We start from the raw sequence: 23071 nt of genomic DNA, 5'->3' as shown, positions 1-23071 counted from the left end.
TTGTACCTCACTTGTGGCAACCATGGCATTCTACCTGTAACAGAGTTGTTTCTATGTCTTGTCTCCCATACTTATTATAAACTATTTTGGGTTAGGGGCTATATCTGCACTTTGTATCCCATACAATGTTTAACACATAGTAGATACTCTTTAAATGTTTTTTGAAATATATAGAATTGAAATGTTGATGTAATCAACTTTTTTTTGTTTTTAATTTTTCTAGACCTTATGCACACATCCTCTCGGTCCCTGTATCAGAGACTGCTTACTCTGGCCAGACACAGTACCAGACACTTCAGCAGTCCCAACCCTATGCTGTCTATCCTCAGGCAACCCAAACCTATGGACTACCTCCTTTTGGTAAGGCATATTATTTAAGTGATCCCTGGGAATATTGATGATGATCCTACAAACTTCCCTCCTAAAACATCAGGCTTGGCTAACGTCAGAAGAACATTGTCAGTTCTTTGCTGAGCAGCTACTCTGTTTTATCTGCATGCATGCTGGATGCCCAGTAATCAGCAGTGTGTGTGATGCACGAGACTTAAAACTGTACCTCAGAAATCCTGTTTGAGAGCCTTGTAAAGCTCATTTCTAAGTCATCAGCCAAAACTTGTGATTTTTTAGATCTGTGGAAGATAGGCAGGCTAAAATCCCTTAGTATTAGGTAAGATCCTTGAGGGATTAGATGTGTCTTTTGAAGTTATTTTGTACAGAATATAGCACCACCCACAATGAGGACTTAATAAATACTCTGTGAGGAGGTAAGTAATCAACTCTTTGCTGTTGGAACTAGGTTGAAGTCCTTGCCCCCTCTGTGAATATTGTACTATATTTGACATCATTTTCCTGCTTTGCTTCTGACTCTTATCAAATGTTTATTCTGCTTAAGTCAAAAGGTGTTCTTAATGGGGAAAAAAGCCAAAAACTTTCTGTAACGGTAATAATGCCAGTAACATTTGTGTGGATTTATTCTGTATTTAAGCAATGAAGCCATCTTTTACCAAAGGTTAATAGCAACTCAGGTTATATCTAGGTTCTTTTTTTCTTTTTGGCTAGGCAATGGGGTTAAGTGACTTGCCCCAGGGTCACACAGCTAGTAAGTGTTATGTGTCTGAGGCTGGATTTGAACTCAGATCCTTCTGAATGCAGGACTGGTGCTCTATCCACTGTGCCATCAAGCTGCCCTGATTCTTTTTTTTTTTTTTTTAATGAGGTTTCTGGAGTGTGCTAAATAAGATTTCCACCTGCCAACAATCAATATGATAAACTGTATTTTGCCGACTGTCTAGTATTCACCAGACATCAAGAATCTACACTAATGGTGGCTGCCTTTGGCTTCCACTCTTTGGATTTTTTTTTTTAAGGGCCACTGGCTTTTGTGTGGCAGTAGTAGAAAGCACAGTTTTTTTCAGCCTCAGACTCAATGTTACACCTTCATTGCAGCCGACTGAAGGAGCAACAAAGTGAGAGATATACCTAGTGATTGTGGCATTGTTTCCTAGGTCGGTGAAGGAGTTCGAGAGTTTTTCTTTTTTTTCAATCCCTCTCATTCCCTGCTTACACTGTCTGTTATCCAAGCCTATCAAGTTGTCAGCCCATTCCCTGAATCAGATGTTTTGTCATGTACTTAACCACCTGACCCTGCAACTATGTAAGTCCCAGCCCATCCAGACCTTCTCATCTTGTGTCTTTCTAGTCCATGTTCTCCCATTAACTCTCCATAGAACCTTTGTCCAGTGTACCGGGAGGCCTTCCAACATTCCCTGGGTTACCAGGGAAGCACTCATGCTGCCAGCTGTTACTCTTCACTCTCAATATGGTACCATATAGACACCTAAATATGAATATATTAACATTAATAGAGATTCGTTAATTTTGCTTTATTTTTAAAATTAGGAAATTTTGTGAAGTAGAGCTCTGAGTATCATTTTTAATGTTTTTGCCAGAAGCCTGTGTTTGTGTTGAGCATTTAAGAAAGCATTAAAACCACATTGATAACATCTCTTAAAATATTTTTTTTTATGATCCACTCATTATATTTATGAAAATTAAAAAGTAGAGAGAACCTCTGTTTGTATTGTCAAGGAAACCATCAGAACTCCCTTAATTTTGGTCAGATTGAATGGGGGGAGGGGGAACTTTTCAACAGTGAGGAAGACTGATATTTCATAATACGTTTCCTAAAACTAGCCTAGGGACTATCTAATATCATCCTATCATTATTCATCTGGTTTGACTTTAAGTAATGGGTGACTGACTGAGTTTAGGTTCGGGGTAGATTCTTGATGGGAACGTAATGTTTGGGAACTGGGACCATACTGTATAAGAGAAGACTTAGAAGGAACATGATGGCCACTGTCAAGTGTCTCGTGCACTGTTCTGTGGAAGGGGGCGCAGACTTGTCTCCAAACTCGGCAATGGGGCAAGTGATAATATAGGAAACTTAGATTTCTTGGGAAGGAAAACTCCCTGACGGTCACAGCTGCACCATGGTGGAAAGGGCTACTTCTGGAGGCAGTGGGGGCCCCTTACAGGACATTTTCATGCGGTGGCTGATGACCACTTTTCAGTTAGGTTGTAGATCCAGTTCTTGTTCAAGTCCTGCTTAGATTCCATGGTTTCTGAGCTCCCTTCCTGAGATTCTGTGATTTCCCAGTTGTGTGACCGTGGATGAGCAAGTGGCCCAATCTTGCTGAGCCTCTCTTTTCTCATCTGTAAATGGATGATAGTAAAACTTCTGCCTATCAGACAGAGCTATTGCAAGGGAAGACCTTTGTAAATCACAATGGTCTTCACAAGTATAAACTGCAGCTTGATTATTATGTAAATGTGCTCTGTCTCTGCTGCTTTTCTTATTGTTGTGGGACTTTTGTAGTAGTATTTATAGGAGAATTTGTGTGGGGATATTTATGTAATTTTAAAGATACCCCCTTTGCCTGTTCTTAAAAATGTGTACACTTCTAAGTAATACCTAACTTATTTTTGATTCATTTTCAAATTGGTCTCAATTCAGTCTCTCTTTGCTAGACATTCACAGGACTGTAAAAAATACTCTGCTTGTCTGAAACATGGATAATGGTCAGAGGTACTTGGAAATGCCCCTATTATTGACCACTACGAAGAGTAGTCATCTGTTTTCAGTGGTGGGTCTAAAATGGAGAAGCTTCTCTCATAGATAGAAGTGGTAATTAGGTGATCTCTTTTGAAGGAGATGAGAGGATGTCGTCTCCTCTGATATGTGGGAGCAGAAGATAAGGGACAGTACTTTTCAGTTTCATGTGAGGGATTTGTGAAGAAAGGGGGCTTGATATTTTTTCATGACCTTACTAGTTGCCTACCATCATTTTACTTTTTCTTAAAGTAATTTAATTGTTAATCAAATAATAGCTCACTCCAAGATCTTCTGGGTCAACAGAGACAAAGTGAAGTCACTTGCCCCATGTTTTTTAGCATTGAAGTACTCTTCAGCTATTAACTAAACTAATCTTCACTAAGGATCTATTTCAGTGATGTTAATTACATTTTGTGTGTTTTCCTGGTTTGGAGGTGGGGGGGAGATGGTGGTTAGGAAGGACCGCTGCTGCCTAAGAGCCCATTGGCTACCTATAACAAGCTTTGGTTTTCCAAGGAGCTTGCAGACGTTGATTTGAGGCTACCTGGGTTATTTCCCAATTTTTTAGCATGTTAGTAAGGAATGTACAAAATAAAGTTTTAGACAGTTAGAAGAAAGTTGCTGGGGACAGCATGGTGTTAGTGCATGGTGCATGGGACCATGAATTAGAACCTGGATTCCAATTCTGGCCCCTTCACTATGTAAGTCACTGTCCCATCTCTAGCCTTGGTTTCCTCATCTGTAAAATGAGGATATTGTTCTAGATGATTTTGAAGTTCTAACATTCTCTGATCTTTATATGAATATCTTCTTACAAATATTGCTGAGAAGTTGAGCCTTATTAAAAGAAAGCAATATGACAAGTATAAGAAGCAATGGGGGGCAGTTGGGTGACGCAGTGGATAGAGCACCAGCCTTGAAGTCAGGACGACCTGAGTTCAAATCTGGTTTCAGACACATGACACTTACTAACTGTGTGACCCTGGGCAAGTCACTTAACCCCGATGGCTTCACCAAAAAAAAAAAAAAGTAATGGAATGTCATAATAACCAAAGGGTACAGTGGGGCCAGAGAGAGGATTTGTAGTATCCCAGAAATACTTCAGAAAAAGCATTGCTTTGCGTTGTTATAGGGAAGCTCTTCTAATCCACCTTGGGGTGCTTTTCCTTAACCTTCCCAAATAAATCAACTCAGAGAATCATCAGAGAAGAATAGAATTTGACATCACTTGCTGGTGTCTTCATGACTTGGACACAACAGTTACTGAGCCTTCATTGTTTTCCTCATTGAAATTCCATGGCTTCATTTACTTCTTAAAGTTGTATCAAACAAATCTGACAACAAGCTTTCCAAAGTAGCAGTGAGGTGTCTGGCCAACTGAATGGATGCCAAGGTTAAGTAAAACCTTCTGACTCAGAGAATTAAGTTTATTCCATTGTTAGTAAATCCTGTTTGGTTTAGGGGTATGTAGACTAAATTAATGCTGAAGTTTAAGGGAAGAGAAGAGAATAAGCATTGTGCCTGCTATGTGCCAGGCACGGTTTTAAGTACTTTGCAAGTATCTCATTTGATTCTCACAACAGCCCCTTGAGATGAGTGCTGTTATTAATCCCATTTTACACATGGGTAAACTGAGGCAGACAGCAGTTAAGTGACTTGCCCAGCTAGTAAAACACAGCTAGTAAGTGTCTAAGAGTCTCAGTGCTCTATCCACTGTGCCATCTTGCTGCCTCACTAGTATGGCCTTGACATTGATTACATGTTTTTATTCACAAACCTGCTCTGAACTACATCTTGGAATACTAATGACTTTTCAGGCAAACTCAACCATCCAAAAAAATTTATTTTAGGAAAGAAGCATCCAGACCTGTGAGCACTAGAAAGAGTAGTTGCAAAGTCCATGCCCAGCAGCTAATTGGAGAACCAGTGATGACCCCTAACAGCTCTTTTACCCTTTTTGAAAGAAACAGTTCTTGATCTGGTTTCTTAGACCACTGATTACTACAGTATTTCAAATGATCTGTGGTTTTATCTGTTAGCATTCCCCAGTTTGACCCAAAGCATAGTGCCTCCAGGCCTTGGGAGGTGATCTTCCATGGGTTTCTGTGACCATAACTGATAACCCTCTTTGGGGTGAGAACCCTTTGGAAACTCTCTGGGTTGAGCCATTCCTGAGGCCACAAAGATACAGTCATTGCTACCCCAGTACTCAAAGCCTTTCCAGCTTGGTAGGAGCTTATGCTCCGCTGACCCAGTCTTTGAGACTCCAGGGTTACCTGCATGTCTTATTGAGGCTTCGGAGGATTACGCTGGGGAGTGGGGCTGCTGGCCACATTAAGAAGTAATAGCTGTTGCAAGTGAAAAGATGAAAGGAGCAGATACACAAATGTAAAACGCACAAGACTGGAGCTGTGGAGTGGAAGGGCAGGCATATCTACACATGTAGCAACCCCTGAGACTATTGCTTTATTACAGGGCAGTCATTGTTTGTGCTGGGTATGCTGGAAGGGGCTTAATTCTGTTCAAGGTACTTTTTCAGAAGGCACAGGGATGTATATGATATATTTTAGAATGATCTCCACACCCGAGGGTAAAAGATAGGTTGTTAAATTTGCTCAAAGGGGTAAGTGATTTTAATAGAAACTTGACACTTATGTGGATCCCCTTGGGCAGTGACCAGTAAATGAGGTATCCTTGGTAACTGAGATTGAAACATTCTGCACAATGAAGTCCAAAATAATTAGGGCCTAACAGCCTCTCTGGACCATGGAACTAGGTGCCATCTTGGCCTTCACTTCCTCTTTGAACACTAGTGAATTTCCCCAGAGAGTTGAAATGAGCCTATGTAGCTTTAAGGCTGTTGGCTTCAGCAAGATAATATCTTGTCTGTGTTCTTTGTTGCGGAATTCTGATACTGTGTACCTGTATTTGTTAGTTGAATATAATTAACTTTAGGAGGATCAAAACAATTTTCTCTTAACAAGCAGCTTTAATTCTGTTCTATGACATAGACCAACTGGCTGACGTTTTCAGGCAACAAACCTGCCTTTGGTCCTGGTATCTTATTTGTAATTGGTCCAATTTATCTGATCCAGGTGCATTGTGGCCAGGTATGAAACCTGAAAGTGGTTTAATTCAGACTCCAGCTCCAAGTCAACACAGTGTTCTTACCTGCACTACAGGGCTAACCACAGGCCAGCCAAGCCCAGCACATTACTCTTATCCCATTCAAGGTAAAGAGGCATGGTTTTGTTGTTTTTGTTTTGTTTTGTTTTTTACGTCTACATATTTCTCCAGATGGTTGGGGAAGCTCTACGTCCCTAAGCAGAAAGGGTGCAATGTGAATTTGTGCATGCTCTTACTGTTTGGTGAGCCAAGGCAGACCCCAGGGCCTACCTATCCAAATAGCACTGTAGCTGAGCTCTTGGAATGTCAGTTGTATCATGCATCCTGCTTTTGGGCTTGTGAGCTGCCACAGTAGAGCTAAAAGCATGCTAGTGTGCATGTCAGTGCGTAGAAAGACAAAAAACAGGGTCTTAGCAGTGCTGCAAGCTAGTGTGTAGAGTGGACTTTGTGATCTGGAACTTGGTGAGGTTGTTGGTGTGAAAGGTTTCCCTGGGGAGACAGGAGGTGTGGAATGTTTTGTGGTTTATAACCAGGATTGGGCTGGTATATATTTTAACAACTGTCTCCCTAGGGTGGGGGTGGGGGGGATGGGGATGTTGTATGCACAACAAACTTTAAGTTCAATCTGCATTATTAACATTCCCTGATTTGTAGTATTTGCCAGTTTCTGAAATGTAAATGCTCTAATTGAAAATTTAACAGAGGCTCTTGCCAGCCAGGGTGAGCTGGTTCTGGCACACTGTTTATAATCACTACCATCATACTCGTCCCACTCATTGCTTTGTGCCCACATTCCAGTGAGAGGATAGTTGCAGCCCGGTATAGCAGGAGAACATGGTACATTAGGTCCCAGCTCAGCCATTCACTATCTTTGTGTTTCTGACAAACATCCTTAACCTCCCTTGGCCTTGGTGATGTCACGTGTAAAGTGAAGGAGTTGTATTGGATGAAGACTAGGTGAATTCCAGGCACCAGGATTTGCGTGAGAATGTCATCAGAGGGCCTGGTGGTTTCAGGACAGGTTTACCACAGACTCTCAACAGATCACTCTCCTCCAGGTTGCTCCTCCGTGTTCATGTTTTATCATCTTCAGGACTAAAGGAAGTCCGCTGCAACACTTGGCCTTGGCCTTGTAGGAGGGGCACAGGTCAGCTCAGGCTTTGACTTGGCTCCCTTGGCTTGAGGGGAGAAGGAAGAGTGGCCAGGAAATTAGAGAAGGCTAATCGAGAGCCCCTTGGAGGAGAGGATCTTTCCCGAGGTCCTCTATTTAATAGTACTTTGAGGATGCTGATTGGTGCTGAACAGTGAGTTAAGAACCTACTATGCCTTCTTCTCTCACCCACTTAATGTTTATTTTTATTTTGCAACCTGAAAAATTCATGTAGCTCTTAAATTAGGGAGCTAGCTCCTAGATCTAAAACAAATATGTTGAGCCCCAGTACAATGAAACTTTTTGCTCTGATGCCGAAGAAATTTTATCCGTTTTATGCTTCATTTCTTCACTACCCTGGTTTATCTTAATAATATCTTAAAGAAAAAAAAATGAAAAGAAAGGATAAAAAAACTCCATCAGATTTATTAAGGCAGAAGACAAAGGAAATAAAAAGGATTGTAAAATTAGTAGCAGACCATGGGATATGACAAAGACCATCTGTCATTTGAGGATTAACTTAACTAAGTTAGAAGGGGTTCATCGTCATATTGGCTACAGGGTGATTAATTGTGGTTTTTGGCCACATCTCTGACAGTTAACCCAAGTGGTTAGATGGATAGTGATCTCCACTGGGGAAGAAGTACCCCCTTCCAAAGAAATAACACATCGCTGAAGTAAGGAGAGGCATATGTTGGTGATGAATTGTTCTCTTTACGATTGGAAGATTTTAAGTTGAGAGATTGAACAGAATATTAATTTGGCCTTTTCCAGTTTTGTACAAAATACACTTCATTTCTAACATCCCTAGTTTGCCCCGAATTAGCAGGAATTGAATTAGTCCTGTGCAGCAGAACTTACCAGTTACATCAGGCTGGTGCTCTGATTCATCCTCTGCACAGCCACTGAAGTGATTCATTGCTCGTGCACGCACACACACACACACGCACACACACCTTGTTCTCCAGTAGTTGACTACTGCTGCTTGGTCTTCTTCTCTGTTTGCCTTTTAAAGCCCACCCTAGTCTGGTCCCACCCTTTTTCTCCAGTCCGATCGTGTTATGCATTTTTCCTCATCTTATACCCTGGTCTACTTGCTGCCCTTCACATACAACACTCTGTCTTCTGTCTTAGTCGCCTTTGCACAGGCTGTCTGTTCCCAAGGTTTAGAATGCCCTCCCTCCTCACTGTCACCTCTTGACATCTTTGATTTCCTTCAAAACTCAACTCAGTCACCAACGTTCAGCCACATGAGACCTTTCCTGATCTCATTCCTCTCTCCAGCTACCCAAACCTTCCCTCCAAAAATGCCATGTACTTATTTTGCATATACTAGTCGTCTCCCCTAGTGGGATAATAAGTTTCTTGAAGAAGGGGACTGTTTCCTTTTTGTCATTGCATCTCCAGCACCCTAGTACAGTGTCTGACACAGAGTATGTGATTACTACATGCTTGTTGATTGATTCTGTTTTGGGGCCCCTTTGAGTCTTTGCATTCCTGCTTTGCCAGAGGGAATTGGCATCTATCTCTCTGAACCCCATACATCGAAGACTGTTGCTTCTTGCTCCTGAAGTTAACCCTTGGGGTATAGTAACTTTTCCTGTCCTTAGGGATGCCCTGAACATTCCACTCAGCTTTTCCCTCTACTCCTTTGTTGTATGTTCTTATAACCGAGGGAGTCCCCTGGCCAAGCCATTTGTAGGAAATGAGTGATTCAACTGTCTTTTCTGTCGTCTGGTGTGACCAAGCATTCCGGGGATTTCTTTTTTCACTGAGGAATCACTTCTTTCACTGGGATAAGACTCAGGATTTTATGGAATGTGGTTGTTGATTAAACCTAAGTTGTTGTCTCTGTCCAGTGAAATCAGCTAGTCGGGAATTGTTGCCTGTTACCGTGGGGACTCCCACTTGGAGAAATAAGGTGTCCCTCACTTCTCCAAAGTTCCACTCATCTCTGTATAGCCAGCACTGGAGAGTGTTCTGTTACGGTCATGACTCCCCATTTAGAATTCCTCCCATTCTTAACCCACCACCTCTTTAATTTTCAGGATGGCTAGCAGAATATTTTGGGAAAACATGGCTGCTTAGTGGTGACGTTGAGAGTATGGAATGTAGTTATTGAGGTTAAATTTTTTTTCATGTATTTGTTTGATTGCTGATGTTGCTCATATCCCAGCTCTGCCAAGAGGCTCAGGTAATTTCACTTCCACTCTCTGCACTTCAGTTTCCTAATCTAGAAAATTAAAAATAAGCTTCTGTGTTCCTTTTTCATAACTCACGAGATCCAAGGATCATTGACCCAGAGCTGGGAGGAATTTTATACATTATCTCATTGAAACCCTTTGTTCTGCAGATGAGATGAAATGACTTGCCCAGTAAATAACAGAATCTAGATTCAAATCCATATCCTCTGATCCCAGCATTAGTGCCCCTTCCACAATACTGTTTGTCCCTTTCAATTCCAAAATTCCATTATTCTGTGCGTAGAAGAGTCATTGAATAGCACTCACTTCCTAGCAGGCACCTGTATTTTGTAAGACAGAAGTCATCTCCGCCGTGTTGTAGCCAGAAACTCTTTTTTTTTTTTCCTTTCTGGTGAGGCAGTCAGGGTTAAGTGGCTTGCCTAGGGTCATCCAGCTAGTAAGTGTCAAATGTCTGAGACTGGATTTGAACTCAGGTCCTTCTGACTTCAAGGCAGGAGCTCTATCCACTGTGCCACCTAGCTGCCCCCAGAAACTCTTTCTAACCTACAAGGCAGTCTCATTAATAAGCTGAATACCTGGCCTAATCTCCACTTAGCTTATCAGTTAACTGTGGAACAGAAATAAAAAACATGAGTGCCTGTCAAGATACATGGAGTTTTCCTGTGTCCTTTCTATTCCCCAGGTTGAGTTCACTGGCCTGTAAATCACGGAGTAGATGAGGATAGGCAGGCCAGGGGAGTGGCCCTTCCTTGCTTGATTCCCTTTTGTGTTCTTGCTTCCCCATTCTCATGCAGCCAGGAAGCAGAAAAGCTCTAATTAGGCCCTTAATAGGGATCATCTTGGTTGAGATGCTATAGTCAAGGCACAAGGAGACATGAAGCCACTTTGAAGGAAGGTATTAGATGGTTTGTTTCCATTTATAAGGAAAAGAAAAGCCATACTAATTTAAGAGGTATATGGTTGGACCCACAGCCGTATAGTATGTCCATGCAGAATTTTGGCCTGTAGTGGGTCCCAGTAACCAAAGCAGGGAAGCACAACTGAGAGCATTTGGATGAAGATCACTGCAGGGAGAAACAAGCTCTTTGTCATGGCACTGTGCTGCAGATAGCCTGGATAGAAGGAAGAAATAGAGGCGGTATTAAGCAGGCGTCCCAAACCAGGAGACCATATCCTGTGAGGAGAGGTTGGAAGAACTGAGAAAGTTTAGTCTGTAGAAGAGAGGATTTGAGGTGGGGGGACGGTGATAGTATGGTGGGGGGGGGAGATTACACTTGTTTTTCTTGACTCTGAGAGAAGATCTAGAAGCAAAAGGTAAAGTTGTAGAGAGGCAGATCGGATTTTAATGTAAGGAAAAACTTCCTAGCGTTTACAGTTACCTATAGAGGACCTGAGTTCAAATTTAGCCTCAGACACTTACTAGGTGTGAGACCCTGGGAAAGTCACATAACCTTTTTGCCTCAATTTCTTCATCTGTAAAATGAGCTGGAGAAGGAAATGGCACACCACTTCAGTATCTTTGCCAAGAAAACCCCAAATGGAATCACAGAGAGTTGGAATTGACTAAACAGCAACAAAAAACAAAAATAGAATGGTGCTGCCTCTGAAGGTTCCTCCTTCCTAAATACATTCAGGCATGTTTTTAAAAAATAAAATAAAATGAGGGTGTTGGACTGGATGGTCTCTAAGGTCCTGGGCTACTTCTTTATCTTATATATAGGTTATTTAGGTGATTAAGGTCTTTTGTGTCAGTAAAGGTCTCATGGGCAGCTAGGTGGCTCAGTGAATAATGTGTCAGGAAGACTCATCTCCCTAAGTTCAAATCTACCCTCAGGCACTAGCTGTGTGACCCTGGGCAAGTCACTTAAACCTGTTTGCCTCAGTTTCCTCATCTGTAAAATGACCTGGAGAGGAAATGGCAAATTCCAGTGTCTTTTTGAAGAAAACCCCCAAAAGGTTCACAGAGTCAGATACAACTGAAAAAACAACTAAACAAAAAATGTCAGCGAAAGGGTTCTGGGAGCTGATGGTTATCAGGTCTAGACCCCCTAGTCCTCAGCACTGTGAGAAGCTCATGATGAGAGTGACTTCATTATGTGACCTTTAGCAAGTCACATTCTTTGTGCCTCATTTTCTTAGTAAACTGTGGGTGTTACTATCCAATCTTACTAACATGTCTTACTGTATAATCTTGTTCACATTCAGTTCACTTAAACATTCAGGTAATCTTGTTGCCTTCTTTGTAGGACGCCTGAGGGATAGAATTGGACGTTTATCATTCTTCCTTTTGAATGACTGAGGTTTTTGTCACCTCTTCATCTGCCCTGTTGTTTTTTGAAATTTTTCTTTAGGCTTGATACTTCTGCATTGTTCCATGGCTTATCAAAAAGTGGGCCTCAACTACTTTAATTTTCTTGGTGATGAAGCTTTTTGGTGTGTGTAACATGTCTGAGCTGGGACCTATTGTGATGCTTTTATGAAAAAGAGGGAGAATAGGTAGAAGTTAGCATCTCTAAGGTCCTGGAGTCATAACCTGGGAAGCACCGTGAAGGTAAACTCTAGCCTTTTTTTGACATTTACCCATAGAGCTGTGCTGAGATCTCTGGAGACCCTTTAGTTAATTCCCAAGCCAAAGGACTTTGTGGGGTTTGATTCATGCAGTAGTGTGGACAGTGAAGAGAACTTCCTGGCATATGTCAGCATGCCTCAGCAACTTGTAGACCATCCCTCTTGGGACCAGAAAAGTCATCCTTTTTGCATTTCTCTGGGTTTATTGGCAAGTTCCTTCACACCAGGTCAGGGTAGGTGTTGCCTTCTTTCGAGCTCTCACTCCAGAGTCATGCTTGGTGAGAATAAAACATTTAGCCCACCTCAGATCTGCCCCATTGCACTCCAGCCATTTTGCCTCCATGCCTCCCCTCTCCTGTCCTGGGCTAGGAACAGTAAACAAATTAGCAGTACTATTCCTGGGTCAGTCCATTGTCCAGTGACTCCATTCACCAGTCCTGTGACTAAAGAGACCAAAACACCCCTCCTCCATCACAACTCCCCCATTTGTGTTTTCTTCTGTTGGAATGTAAGCTCCTTGTGGACAGGGACTGACTTGGTTTTCATACTGTATTCTCCTGTTGTTATCTGTATTATATTCCTCGCTTATCACTTTGCCCAGCCCATAGTAAGCACCAATTAAATGGCTTTTCATTCATTTATTCATTTCTTTTATTGTTTGTTAAACTAAATAGATTCCAATAATCAAGGTTAAGCTGTTATTTCAAGTTATTCCAACCGAGATTTGTCAAGGGCCTATTACATACAGGAAGATATTGTGTCGTAGAAGGACAATGTCCTATCCACAGTGATTATTTCACTCTGGGATTTGGGGACTGTGGAACCAAACAGCTCTTACACGTGGATTTATCACAGAGATTTTTCTGAGTTTCTTTTGGCTTCCCTCAGCAGGTCGTATTACAGGTAATCATTCTCCCTCAGCCAGAGATGATGGGCTGAAGTGATTGGGTTACATGTGTGTTTAACTTGTGCCATTGTTTCCATGAATATACATTGTGTGTGCTGCCATGGAGCTTGAGTTTTAAGTAGTGAGCTTCCTGAGCCAGGGACAGGTTAGGGGTCTTCTGTTTATAATCAGAAGTCTGGTCTGGTTTGGGGAGCAGAGTACAGAAACAAAGCTTACCTGCCTTTGATCCTGATAGTGTTGAACCTACTGCAGCCTTCTTTTGCCAAAGTGTGTAGCCTGCTCCCTGTTGCCCTACACACTTAATGCATTGCAGCCTCTTCTGGCCTTTCAAAGCTGCATAATCATATGCTAATATCTTTTGACACTCTGAATCTTGCAGCTTCAAGTACCAATGCCAGCCTGATCTCCTCTTCATCCACAATTGCCAATATTCCAGCATCAGCAGTTGCCAGCATCTCAAACCAGGTAATTGGTTATCTCCATTCCTATTCACTAATCCAGGGTACCTTTCTTCTCCACTCGTTCTTTCCTTTCTGCCTTCGGATTTATACTTATTCCCACTCCCAGCCCCAAATCTTGGAGACACCCTCCCCCTGCCCCCCACCCAAATACCTGTAGTTGTGTAGCTATGGAGAGCGTCCCTAATTGTCAACAGCTCCAAGGCCCTGCTGTCCCCTCCTTGCTCATCCACCCTCACAGAGCTGCCTCCTTTATATCTCCTTCCTTTACAGCCAGACTTAGCATGTTGCTCTGTAGTCACCATTGCTACTACCCAAACCTGCCTTAATCCCCACCAGTCTACTGAGATTATTCTCTCAGAAGTTAACAGTGATCTCAGTCCTTACTCTTCTTGCCTTCTCTGCAGCATTTGATGCTATTGACCCCGTCCATCCAGTGCTGCCTAGTCTGTCTTGAAATGCCTCTCTCGATGTATATGACCTATTCCACCCTTGTTCTTTTCCTGCCTTTTTGAATGTACCTTTTTCCTATTACTGGTTCCTCATCCCCTTCTTAGACTCTTAATCTTAGAGCTTCAGTTCTTAGACCCCTGCACTCCTGTGTTCTTGTAGATACCAGGTCTTTGGGATTCAAAGGCAAATATGAAACGGTGCTCTCAGGGAGCTTCTGTTCTGTCAAGGAAGACAACATGTACATATATAATTACATGTAGAATGGATGCAAAATAAAGCAGGCCTTAGCAGTGGAAGAAGGAGATCAGGAAAGGTTTTATCTACCTTTGCAACTACAACTCTGTCTTCTGTATAGAAGACACCCGTCCCCTTTCCCCATATCTCTAGCCTTTACCTCTCTCCCAGCCTCTAGTCCCACATTTTTACCAGTTAGTCAGTAAACATTTATTAAGCTCCTTCTCTGTGCTAGCCTTGTGTTAAGGACTGAGGATACAGAGAAAGATCACAGACAGCCCCTGCTCCCCAGATCTCACAGTCTAATGGGGGATGCACCATGTAAACAGCTATGAACAGACACACTCCCTGAAGGAACAGTTGGAGATAATGAACAGAGGGAAGGCACTAGCATTAAGGGGATCAGAAAAGGCTTCCTGTAGAAGGTAGCATTTCAGCTGAGATGTAAAGAAAGTCGGGAGGCAGAGGTGAGGAGGAAAATGCATTCCAGCCAGTGAAAACACCTGCCCAGAGTAAAGAAACGGCCAGGGGACCAGGGTTGTCTTCACTGTAATGACCTGCCAGCACTTCAAATCAGTGTCTCCTAAACCAACCGCCGTATCTCTCTCTTGCCCTATTATTCTCTGACTTGCCCGTGTCCCAAACAAGTTCTCCTTGACTCCTCTCAGATCTGTGCCTAAGACCTATTCATCTACAAGTCTTCTCAGTGGTCGCTCAGCAGTGCTTTTGTGCTCTTCGTGTCCTCTTCCACTTCTGATGCCTCTACCTGACCCTGATTGAATTGAGTACCTGCAGCATGTCGTACATAATGAGGAGATTTCTGGGCCAGAATTTAGAAAGACATTGGTGCAGATGCCCCCCTCAGGCTTGTGCTAGTTGTGGGACCCTAAGCAAGTCGCTGAACCCCTCTGGGCCTCAGTGTCTTCATCTATTCTCTGTCCCTCTCCTGATCATTCCTACACATACCAGTTAGGTGAATCTTCTGAAAGTGCTGCTTTCATTGTATCTCTCCCTTAATGCCTACAGAATCAGGCCCAGACCCCTCAAGCATTAAAGGCCTCCCACAGGCCAGCCGCCAGCCAACTCTCCCAGCCCCTTCTGGGCCCTGGCCTTATCTGCTCACTTTCCAGAAGGGAGTCAAGTGAGCATTCCTCTTCAGTTTCTGGGTCTACACATTTGCTGGTGGTCCTGCCCCACATCCTCCTCTCTGTACATCCCACCTTCCTCATCTCTCAGGGCCCAGTTCAAGGTTGTTTCCTGTCTGAAGCCTTCCTAGATCATTCCAACCTACCGTGATATTTTCCCTTCTATGCAACGTTCTGATGGCCCTTACTGTTTATGTATTGCCATGTCTTACTCACTTTCTTCTCTGTATGATCCAATCTGGAGGGGATAAGGGGGCGCTTGTGTCTTATATGTGACTGTACCCCTGCCCCACATCCCTTGCCCAGTGCTTTGTTGTTAATAGTTCAGTAAATGTTTGCTCTCTTGTCTGTTAGCCACATAACTGTTTATTTGACACTGACAGAAGTGTCTATGGAATTGTAGAAAACACCTAGGGTGAGTATTCCCACAGTAACTGGCGTTATTAAAGCTACATTTCACATACTACTTAAACACACGGTTCCTCTGGAGGATATCATTTTAAAATGGAGGTCCTGAAGTAAATGTTGTCTGTCCCTTCCTAATTCCCTTTTCTGGTCTCCAGGACTATCCTACATACACCATCCTTGGCCAGAGTCAGTACCAGGCATGCTACCCCAGCTCCAGCTTTGGGGTCACAGGCCAAAGCAACAGTGACACTGAGAGCTCCACGTTAGCAGCATCCACGTACCAGACCGAGAAGCCCACTGTCATGGTGCCTGCCCCAGCAGTACAGAGACTTTCCTCTGGTGAGTAAGCCTTGTCACTCTGAACATGTCACTTGAGGTCACTCCTTTTAACAGGTATTGCCTAATAATTGTGGGGACCTTTTATTTATCCAGTGCTAAGTCAATGTCATAGGTTGATTTTCTTCCTTGGATGAGGTACATTGGAGTGTCATCTTTCTCCTTTGTGAGTCAGTGATCCAGGAGGACCAGATGAATGTAAGCCCCAACTGTTTTGGATCCTTTGCAAACAAGTGCTCTAGGACTGGAAGGGACCTTAGATATCATTTTGCCAACTCTCTGATTTTACAGATTCAGAAACTGAGGCCCATAGACAACCAAGCAATAAGTGACAAAGACAGGATTTGAACCCAAAGCCTTTGACCCCAAACTCAACACCGTTTCCACAGTGCCATGCTGCCTTCCATACTAACCAGTTAGTATTCTCATATTGTCAGCATGTCAAACCACATAAACTGGGCTGAGTGGCAAGGGTACCAGAGGTGTGAAACAGGTTCACAGGCTACACAGAGCATGGTATGAAAAACCTTGTGAGGTGGTGCCAGGCATCCAGGGAGCAGTACAGATAACAAATGCTGCTGGAAAGGAGAAAAGAGAGGGCTCTGTGCCCCGCTAAGGAAAGGGTGGGACTTAAATAAGCAGACTTTCAGGGGCAGGAGTGGGTAGAGCATTGGGGTGAGGCAGAAATGATGCCAGGGCATAGCAAGAAGTCTGTGAATAGGCCCATTTGGGTTTGTAATGGGGAGTAGGGGGGTGTAGATGGAAGCCAGATTGTCAAGGATCTTGGATGCCAAACATAGGATTTAAGATGTTCTTCTGCAGGCAGAAGTCATGACTGGAAGAATTTGAGCAAGAATAGTATGATGTGCGAAATGGTGATCACACCTAATAATCAAATCCTAATCATTTCGCTAAAGCCTATTTATCACAGAATCATACATATGGTAGCATCAGATTTCTATCTCCTTTAGTGAATATATTATTAAAACTATATATCTGTTTGATTGTACATGTATAACCTATATCTGATTGCTTGCCTTTTTGAGGAGGAAAGGGAGGGAGAGAGGGAGAAAAAAATTTGGAGTTTAAAATCTTATAAAAGTGAATGTTGAAAACTATCTTTACATGTAAATGGAAAAAATAAAATTCTGTTAAGTGAAAGAAGAAAAAAAATTTAGATAAAATGGGGGGGGAACCTATATGTTTATGCAGTTGAAGGAAACAGTGACCAAATAAACATGCATTTATAGCTATTTGCACATAAAAATAATGTTTTCCATACAATAAGTCCTTAACAGCTTCTTAGGGATTCTTTTGATATACTTTTATTTCTTCTGTTCCTTCATTGCTATCTTTGTTGTATAGATGGAGATAGATTTTTTTCATAATCTTAGTGTATCTCCTGTTCTGGTTGTTTTCTTGCCTTCACATTGCTTCAGACAAATCTTTAAATTCCTCATATCCTCTTATTTTCATTTCATTAACATACAATAATTTTTTCAGTCATTCGCCATCTGTTGGACATATAGGTTGTTGCCAGTTTTCTGCAATTACAGACAATGCTTCTAGTTATATTTTTGACTTGACCATAAGATTTTCCCCCTTAGATGGCATGCTACTTGAGGGAAAAACCTGTCTTGCTTTTGTATGTCCCCCAGCACTTAGTACTTGCTAAATGCTATTCACTCCTTCAGTGAATGTCTCTCTAGTTAAACTGAATTCATTATGACACTCTGAGTGTGTGCTCCAGTACAGAGAGTGTTGGGTCCTAAGGTTTGGGGTGGGGTTTGGTTTCTTACTTTGAACTGCTAGGTGGTCTTCCAGAGCATTCTGCCAACTTGCAGCTCTGTTTGACATGTGGAAATGTTCCTTTTTCTCAACACTCCCCCCAGCACTGATTGGGGTCACTTCGAGTCACTTTTGCTAGTGTGATGGTCATGCAGTGGCACCCCTAGCTTGTTTTAATTTCCATTTCTCTGAAGATAGTGAGGTGTCATACCCATCTTAGAGTCACCTTTCCTGGCACCTATCTTGGCCTCTTAGGGACAGACTCTCCCAACTCTGTTGCTGACACCTTTGAGTTCAGGTTGCTGCATGTCTCTGTTTCTGTTGTAGGAGACCCTTCTTCCAGCCCGTCTCTGTCCCGGGGTACGCCAAGTAAGGACCCCGAAGAGCAGTCTAGGAAAAATACGCCTGCCAAGAACCGGGGCAAGAGGAGAGCTGATGCCACACCTGCCCCGGACAGTGAGCTGGAAGTGTGTAAACCTCCTGCTCTGTGCCTCCTCTGTAGTGTTCTTCACTGCTCACTGTCATCACCCGGACAGTGAGCTGAGAGAGAGAGTGTGCGTGTGTGTGACTCTTCTGCGTGTGTTTGAGTACTTAATCGGGCTAAGCAGAGCCTGGAGATCAGGGGATAACTCGAGTCCAAATCACAGTTCAATATTAAATGCTGGGTGGGAAATTAGGAGGCTTAAGTAGCACTGGTAGAGCTCATAGAGTGATGAAATATAGTAGAGAAGAGAAAACAAATTAATACATAAGGATATAAGAGAGATGCAGAGCTGAGTGCCGTATGAATTCTGCTAGGAAGGAAAGTACTGGCTAGAGAAGAGCATTAGGGAAGGCTTCGTGCAGGAGGTGACATTTAAGTTGAGTTTCAGAGATGCCCATGTGCCTTCTTAGGGAAGAAGCAAAGTCTTACCTGAATCCAAAATGGATTTTCCAAACAGAGCTTGTTGCATTTTTATCTTTGACCATCTGACAAATGAGCCCAGAGCCAATAACTGACATAAACTGTCCAGTTGTGGGCAGTGGAGTGTCTGTGGAGTGATCACTGGATTATAAAACTGGAGGGGATCAGAGGCTGCTTTGTGGTGCTTATCCACACCCTCTCCTGTGGAGAGTTTTAGCCAGAATGAGTGGATCAGGTTGTCTTGAGCCTGTATCTTTGGGGCTACTGTTTGTTAATATGGTTTTCATTTGCCTATTCCATGGCGATAAATGTTCTAGAATTTTCTAGAAATACAGTGATGGTGGTAAGCTCTGAAACATCAGATGTAGAGGCTCTCCTCTCCTGACTTGGTTCCTGCAGAATTTGGTTCCATCAATAAGAGAAGCGTGTATGACACTTCAGGGAGGGTGCCAAATGATGGAGTACAAAGGCTGCTAGCCAAGGATTCACAGGACCATGACATCCTAGAGTGAGAGCCCATCAAGTCCAACCCCATCATTTTATTTTTTTTATTTTTAGGCAATTGGGGTTAAGTGACTTGCCCAGGGTCACATGGCTAGTGAGTGTCAAGTGTTTGGTCTGAGGCTAGATTTGAACTCAGGTCCTCCTGACTTCAGGGCCGGTGCTCTATCCACTGTGCCACCTAGCTGCCTCAAACCTGTCATTTTACAGAGGAGAGAACTGAAGCCCTGAGAGGTTCTGTGACTTGCCTAGGGTCCCACAGTCTTCTTGACTCCCAAGTCCTGAATTCTCTCCGCTGCACCATGTTGCCTCTCATCAAGAGTTCCAATTGTCAGTAGATGATTCTCAAGGGGCGCTTTTTGGTCTAAAATTCTAGATGTCCCCAAATTGTAACCTTATGTGTTTGCTCTTATCTTTCCTGATTTCTTTGCCCAGCGGGTCTTTCTCTGGGACTTGGATGAAACCATCATCATCTTCCATTCTCTTCTCACAGGATCCTATGCCCAGAAGTATGGAAAGGTAAGTGTAATCCATTCTTTCTTAGCACTATTCCCTCCCGAAAAAGAAGAAATTCAGCTAAGAAAGGGCTGGTCCATAGCTTAGATTTTTTTTTTCCATTGGAGCATCCTTACAGTTCAGATTTACTTTGCATCTTACTGTGCTCAGTGCTTTAAGCTGAGAACTATGGAGCATTTCCTCTTACTCTCTTTCTCCTTCACCCACTGTTTCCTGTTACTTTTTAAGTAATCTTGGGTCAGGAAGGGAACGGGATGAACAGCACTGATGGTGAAGATAGAAACACAAGACTGGAGTTAAAATCATGTCTCAGAATGTTCTGTGGAGGGAGTGCCGACCTCCAGACTGGATGGGACGGGAAGTCAAGGATGAAAGCCAGGTGCCATAGTTCTGGATTTCAGAGATCACTAGGCCCAGGCTGCAGATACTGTTTAGTCAAATAACTGCCAAGCAGTTACATGTGCCGGGGAAATGGAACTCCCAGAAATTTAGTGTAGAAATCCCTCTATAGAGAATAATTTAGTTTCCATTCATCTATTCCGAATGCCTTGACTAAGCAGTATGATTAGTGGAAATATGCTTCTTTTAGATCTGCATAGTGCTTTACATAGATTATCTCATTTGGTTTTCACAACTCTGTGTCTAAAGCTGGTTGTTTTTATGCCCATTTTACATCTGAGGAAACTGAGGCTGGAAAAGGTTAAATGACTTGCCCGTCATGAAGCATATTTCGAACCCAGGCCTTCTAAACTCCAGGTCCTGTGCACTATTTACGGTGCTGCTTCTACTTCACTGGGAGTCAGGATGATACCTCTCTGAGTTGTAGTTTGCTCAGTAGTTTGCCACAATATGCAAATAATTGTAATTGCTCTACCTACCTCACAGCCTTGTTAAGAGAGTTAAATCACGTGAAATGATGTCTCAAGGTGTTTTACAAACTGAAAAGTGTTATATGGATGTGAGTTCTTATGACCATAGCCTAAAGATAGCTAATATTGTGAGTAAAATTTAACAAAAAGGTAGACCGTGGCATGTTTCTCCAAGCAAGATAGCATTTTTTCCACAGGACATAAAACCTGAGAGTAAGATGAGTCAATAGCTGCTTCCCTTTCCAGCCGAAGACCCTGAGCAAAAGGAGAGTTCACTTTTTAGAGGTTTTGGGGAGCATAGAACAAAGAACAGAGCAGGGTGGGTGACATCATGGGGTTGAGGACAACACATTGGTTACGGAACTGAGGTGTGAGGAACAATATGATTAGTTGGAAATGAGGTGATAGCAACAGCCCCCTGCTTCCCTCCTGTAACTAGGAAATATTCATAGTTTGAGTCCACCTGTAAGATGGTGGCCCAGACTTCTTTGGATAGAAAACCAGATGTCCTTGAAGGATAACTTGGTGGTGTAAAGATATTAGGCCTAACTCCCTTGTGGCAAGCCACATCCCCAAAGGCTAGCAGAATTCCTTGAGGCAAGAATAGAACAGTGATTGGCAAAAGAACTAAACTTAACCCATTATAGGCCATTTGAATTCTGAACTAAGTTCAGAGGCAAAGAACCATGACTTAAGCAGTTACAGGACAAAATCAATTGACCATAAATAGAATCAATAAGAAAATGATAGGGGCAGCTAGGTGGTGCAGTGGATAGAGCACCAGCGCTGGAGTCAGAAGGACCTGAGTTGAAATCCGGTCTCAGAGCAGACACTTGACACTTACTAGCCATGTGACTCTAGGCAAGTCACTTAATCCTAGTTGCCTCACAAACAAAAATACCCAAAAAACAACAGTAGCAACAAAAAGAAAATGGTATTGGGTCAATTTTGATCTTCTCCCTAACTTTATTAGAGCTGTAATTAGCCATTTTGCTCCTGCCACAGTGACAAAATCAAAAGTATTGGTAAGAGACCTTGGACCTAGGAACCCAAGGTTCCATTGTAGGGGAGACCCTTCCCTTGAGAGTGGAGATAGACCTTATGTTACTAGAAGGCCCTTGTTTGTTGGAGAGAAAGTAGGGGTGATCCTGGCCAGGTTGGACTCACCTGGAATGGTTAATTATTCTTGCTGATTAAGTTTAATAACTTGTTTCAGTCTGATAAAGGAATGCAGATATTGTTGGCAACCTCTAAAATTTAATGCCCTGGGAAGAGCCCCATCATCCCAACTCCAGTTACATCTCTACTGTAATTCTATAATTAGATCAGATTTTTTAAATTAAATATTACTTTTTTAAAAATTAAATTTAAAATATTAATTAAAAAATTAAATGGTGTGCTTACAGTAGTGCCTTATTGTCTAATATTATTTAAGAAAGAAGAGTGCCATATCAATAAGTCTTCCATGCAACTGAAATTAACCCTTTTGAAGACAAAAAATGTTTCTCCTTTTAACTAGTTTTCATTGAAACCTTTAAAAGAGTTATTATATACCTACTTCCTTAAATAGTGTGCTGACATTACCACTTTAATCTTTCAGAAGGTCTGTGATTTCATCCCTATAACTATTCTTCCACTGCCACAAATCGTATCCTCTTCACTCCTCAGTTTTTATGAGTTGATATGGCCAAAAACTTCATCACTTGGTGGCTGACCAGACTCAGCAAGGCTGAGCCTCTTGGTAAGAGACAGGTGGTCCATTGTTCAGCCCATACCTGAAGACTTTTCAGCTGCCAGAGCTTGTACTCCACTAGCCAAGCCTGCAAGTCCTTAGATTCTGTCCCACTCCACAAATGTGCTAGAGGACTAGAACTGTCCACTGTTCCCGAGTCAGCAATACTTCCAAATGATGACCTTGCCTCAAATCTATAAGACCAGAAAAGGGTGAAGAGTTCCAGTTCTCTAAAGATTTATTAACTAGCAGGAACCTGTTAATAACAGGTTTCATCGTCTTGTCTGTGACAGTCAGTGTGTAACATGGTCAGTAAATACCCTTCTCCACTTTGAGCCTCAGATTCATCATCTATAAAATGGGGATAATAATAGTGGCACCATTTAGACCACAGCATGATTGTTAGGAAAGTACTTTGGATCCTGACATGCTGTAGGAACCAGATGGGCATTCATTCATTTATTCACATGCTACAGGAATCATTGACTTGCACTGAACTGCTGTAGGGGGCCAAGCCCAATCTTGGAGAGAGCCAGAGGACTTGCAGAATGCATTGTTCAGCAGCTTTTGTGTCTGTGCAGTGGAATCTTGTTTCCCTAGGTCCTTTTATATGAAATGGGCTAATAGACATTGTCTAGCCCAGCTTCCCTCCTGCTC

General features: G+C 42.6%; 1 protein-coding gene across 1 annotated transcript in view; it reads left to right on the top strand.

Moving 5' to 3' along the window:
* The first annotated feature begins 278 nt into the window (after window positions 1-278).
* LOC114045043 (eyes absent homolog 3-like) overlaps window positions 279-23071 on the top strand; it is a 42108-nt gene continuing 19315 nt past the window's right edge. The window contains exons 1-6 of the mRNA XM_027864836.1: window positions 279-360; window positions 6211-6348; window positions 13450-13535; window positions 15924-16107; window positions 18220-18359; window positions 19733-19816. Coding sequence (XP_027720637.1) covers window positions 6228-6348; window positions 13450-13535; window positions 15924-16107; window positions 18220-18359; window positions 19733-19816 — 615 coding nt within the window. The 5' untranslated portion in view covers window positions 279-360; window positions 6211-6227. The remainder of the gene's footprint in view (window positions 361-6210; window positions 6349-13449; window positions 13536-15923; window positions 16108-18219; window positions 18360-19732; window positions 19817-23071) is intronic.

The sequence above is a fragment of the Vombatus ursinus genome, unplaced genomic scaffold, assembly GCF_900497805.2.
Source record: "Vombatus ursinus unplaced genomic scaffold, bare-nosed wombat genome assembly UNPS02014777.1, whole genome shotgun sequence".
Classification (NCBI taxonomy): domain Eukaryota; kingdom Metazoa; phylum Chordata; class Mammalia; order Diprotodontia; family Vombatidae; genus Vombatus; species Vombatus ursinus.
Note: the sequence above shows the minus strand (reverse complement) of the source record. Positions and strands in the feature narration are given on the sequence as shown.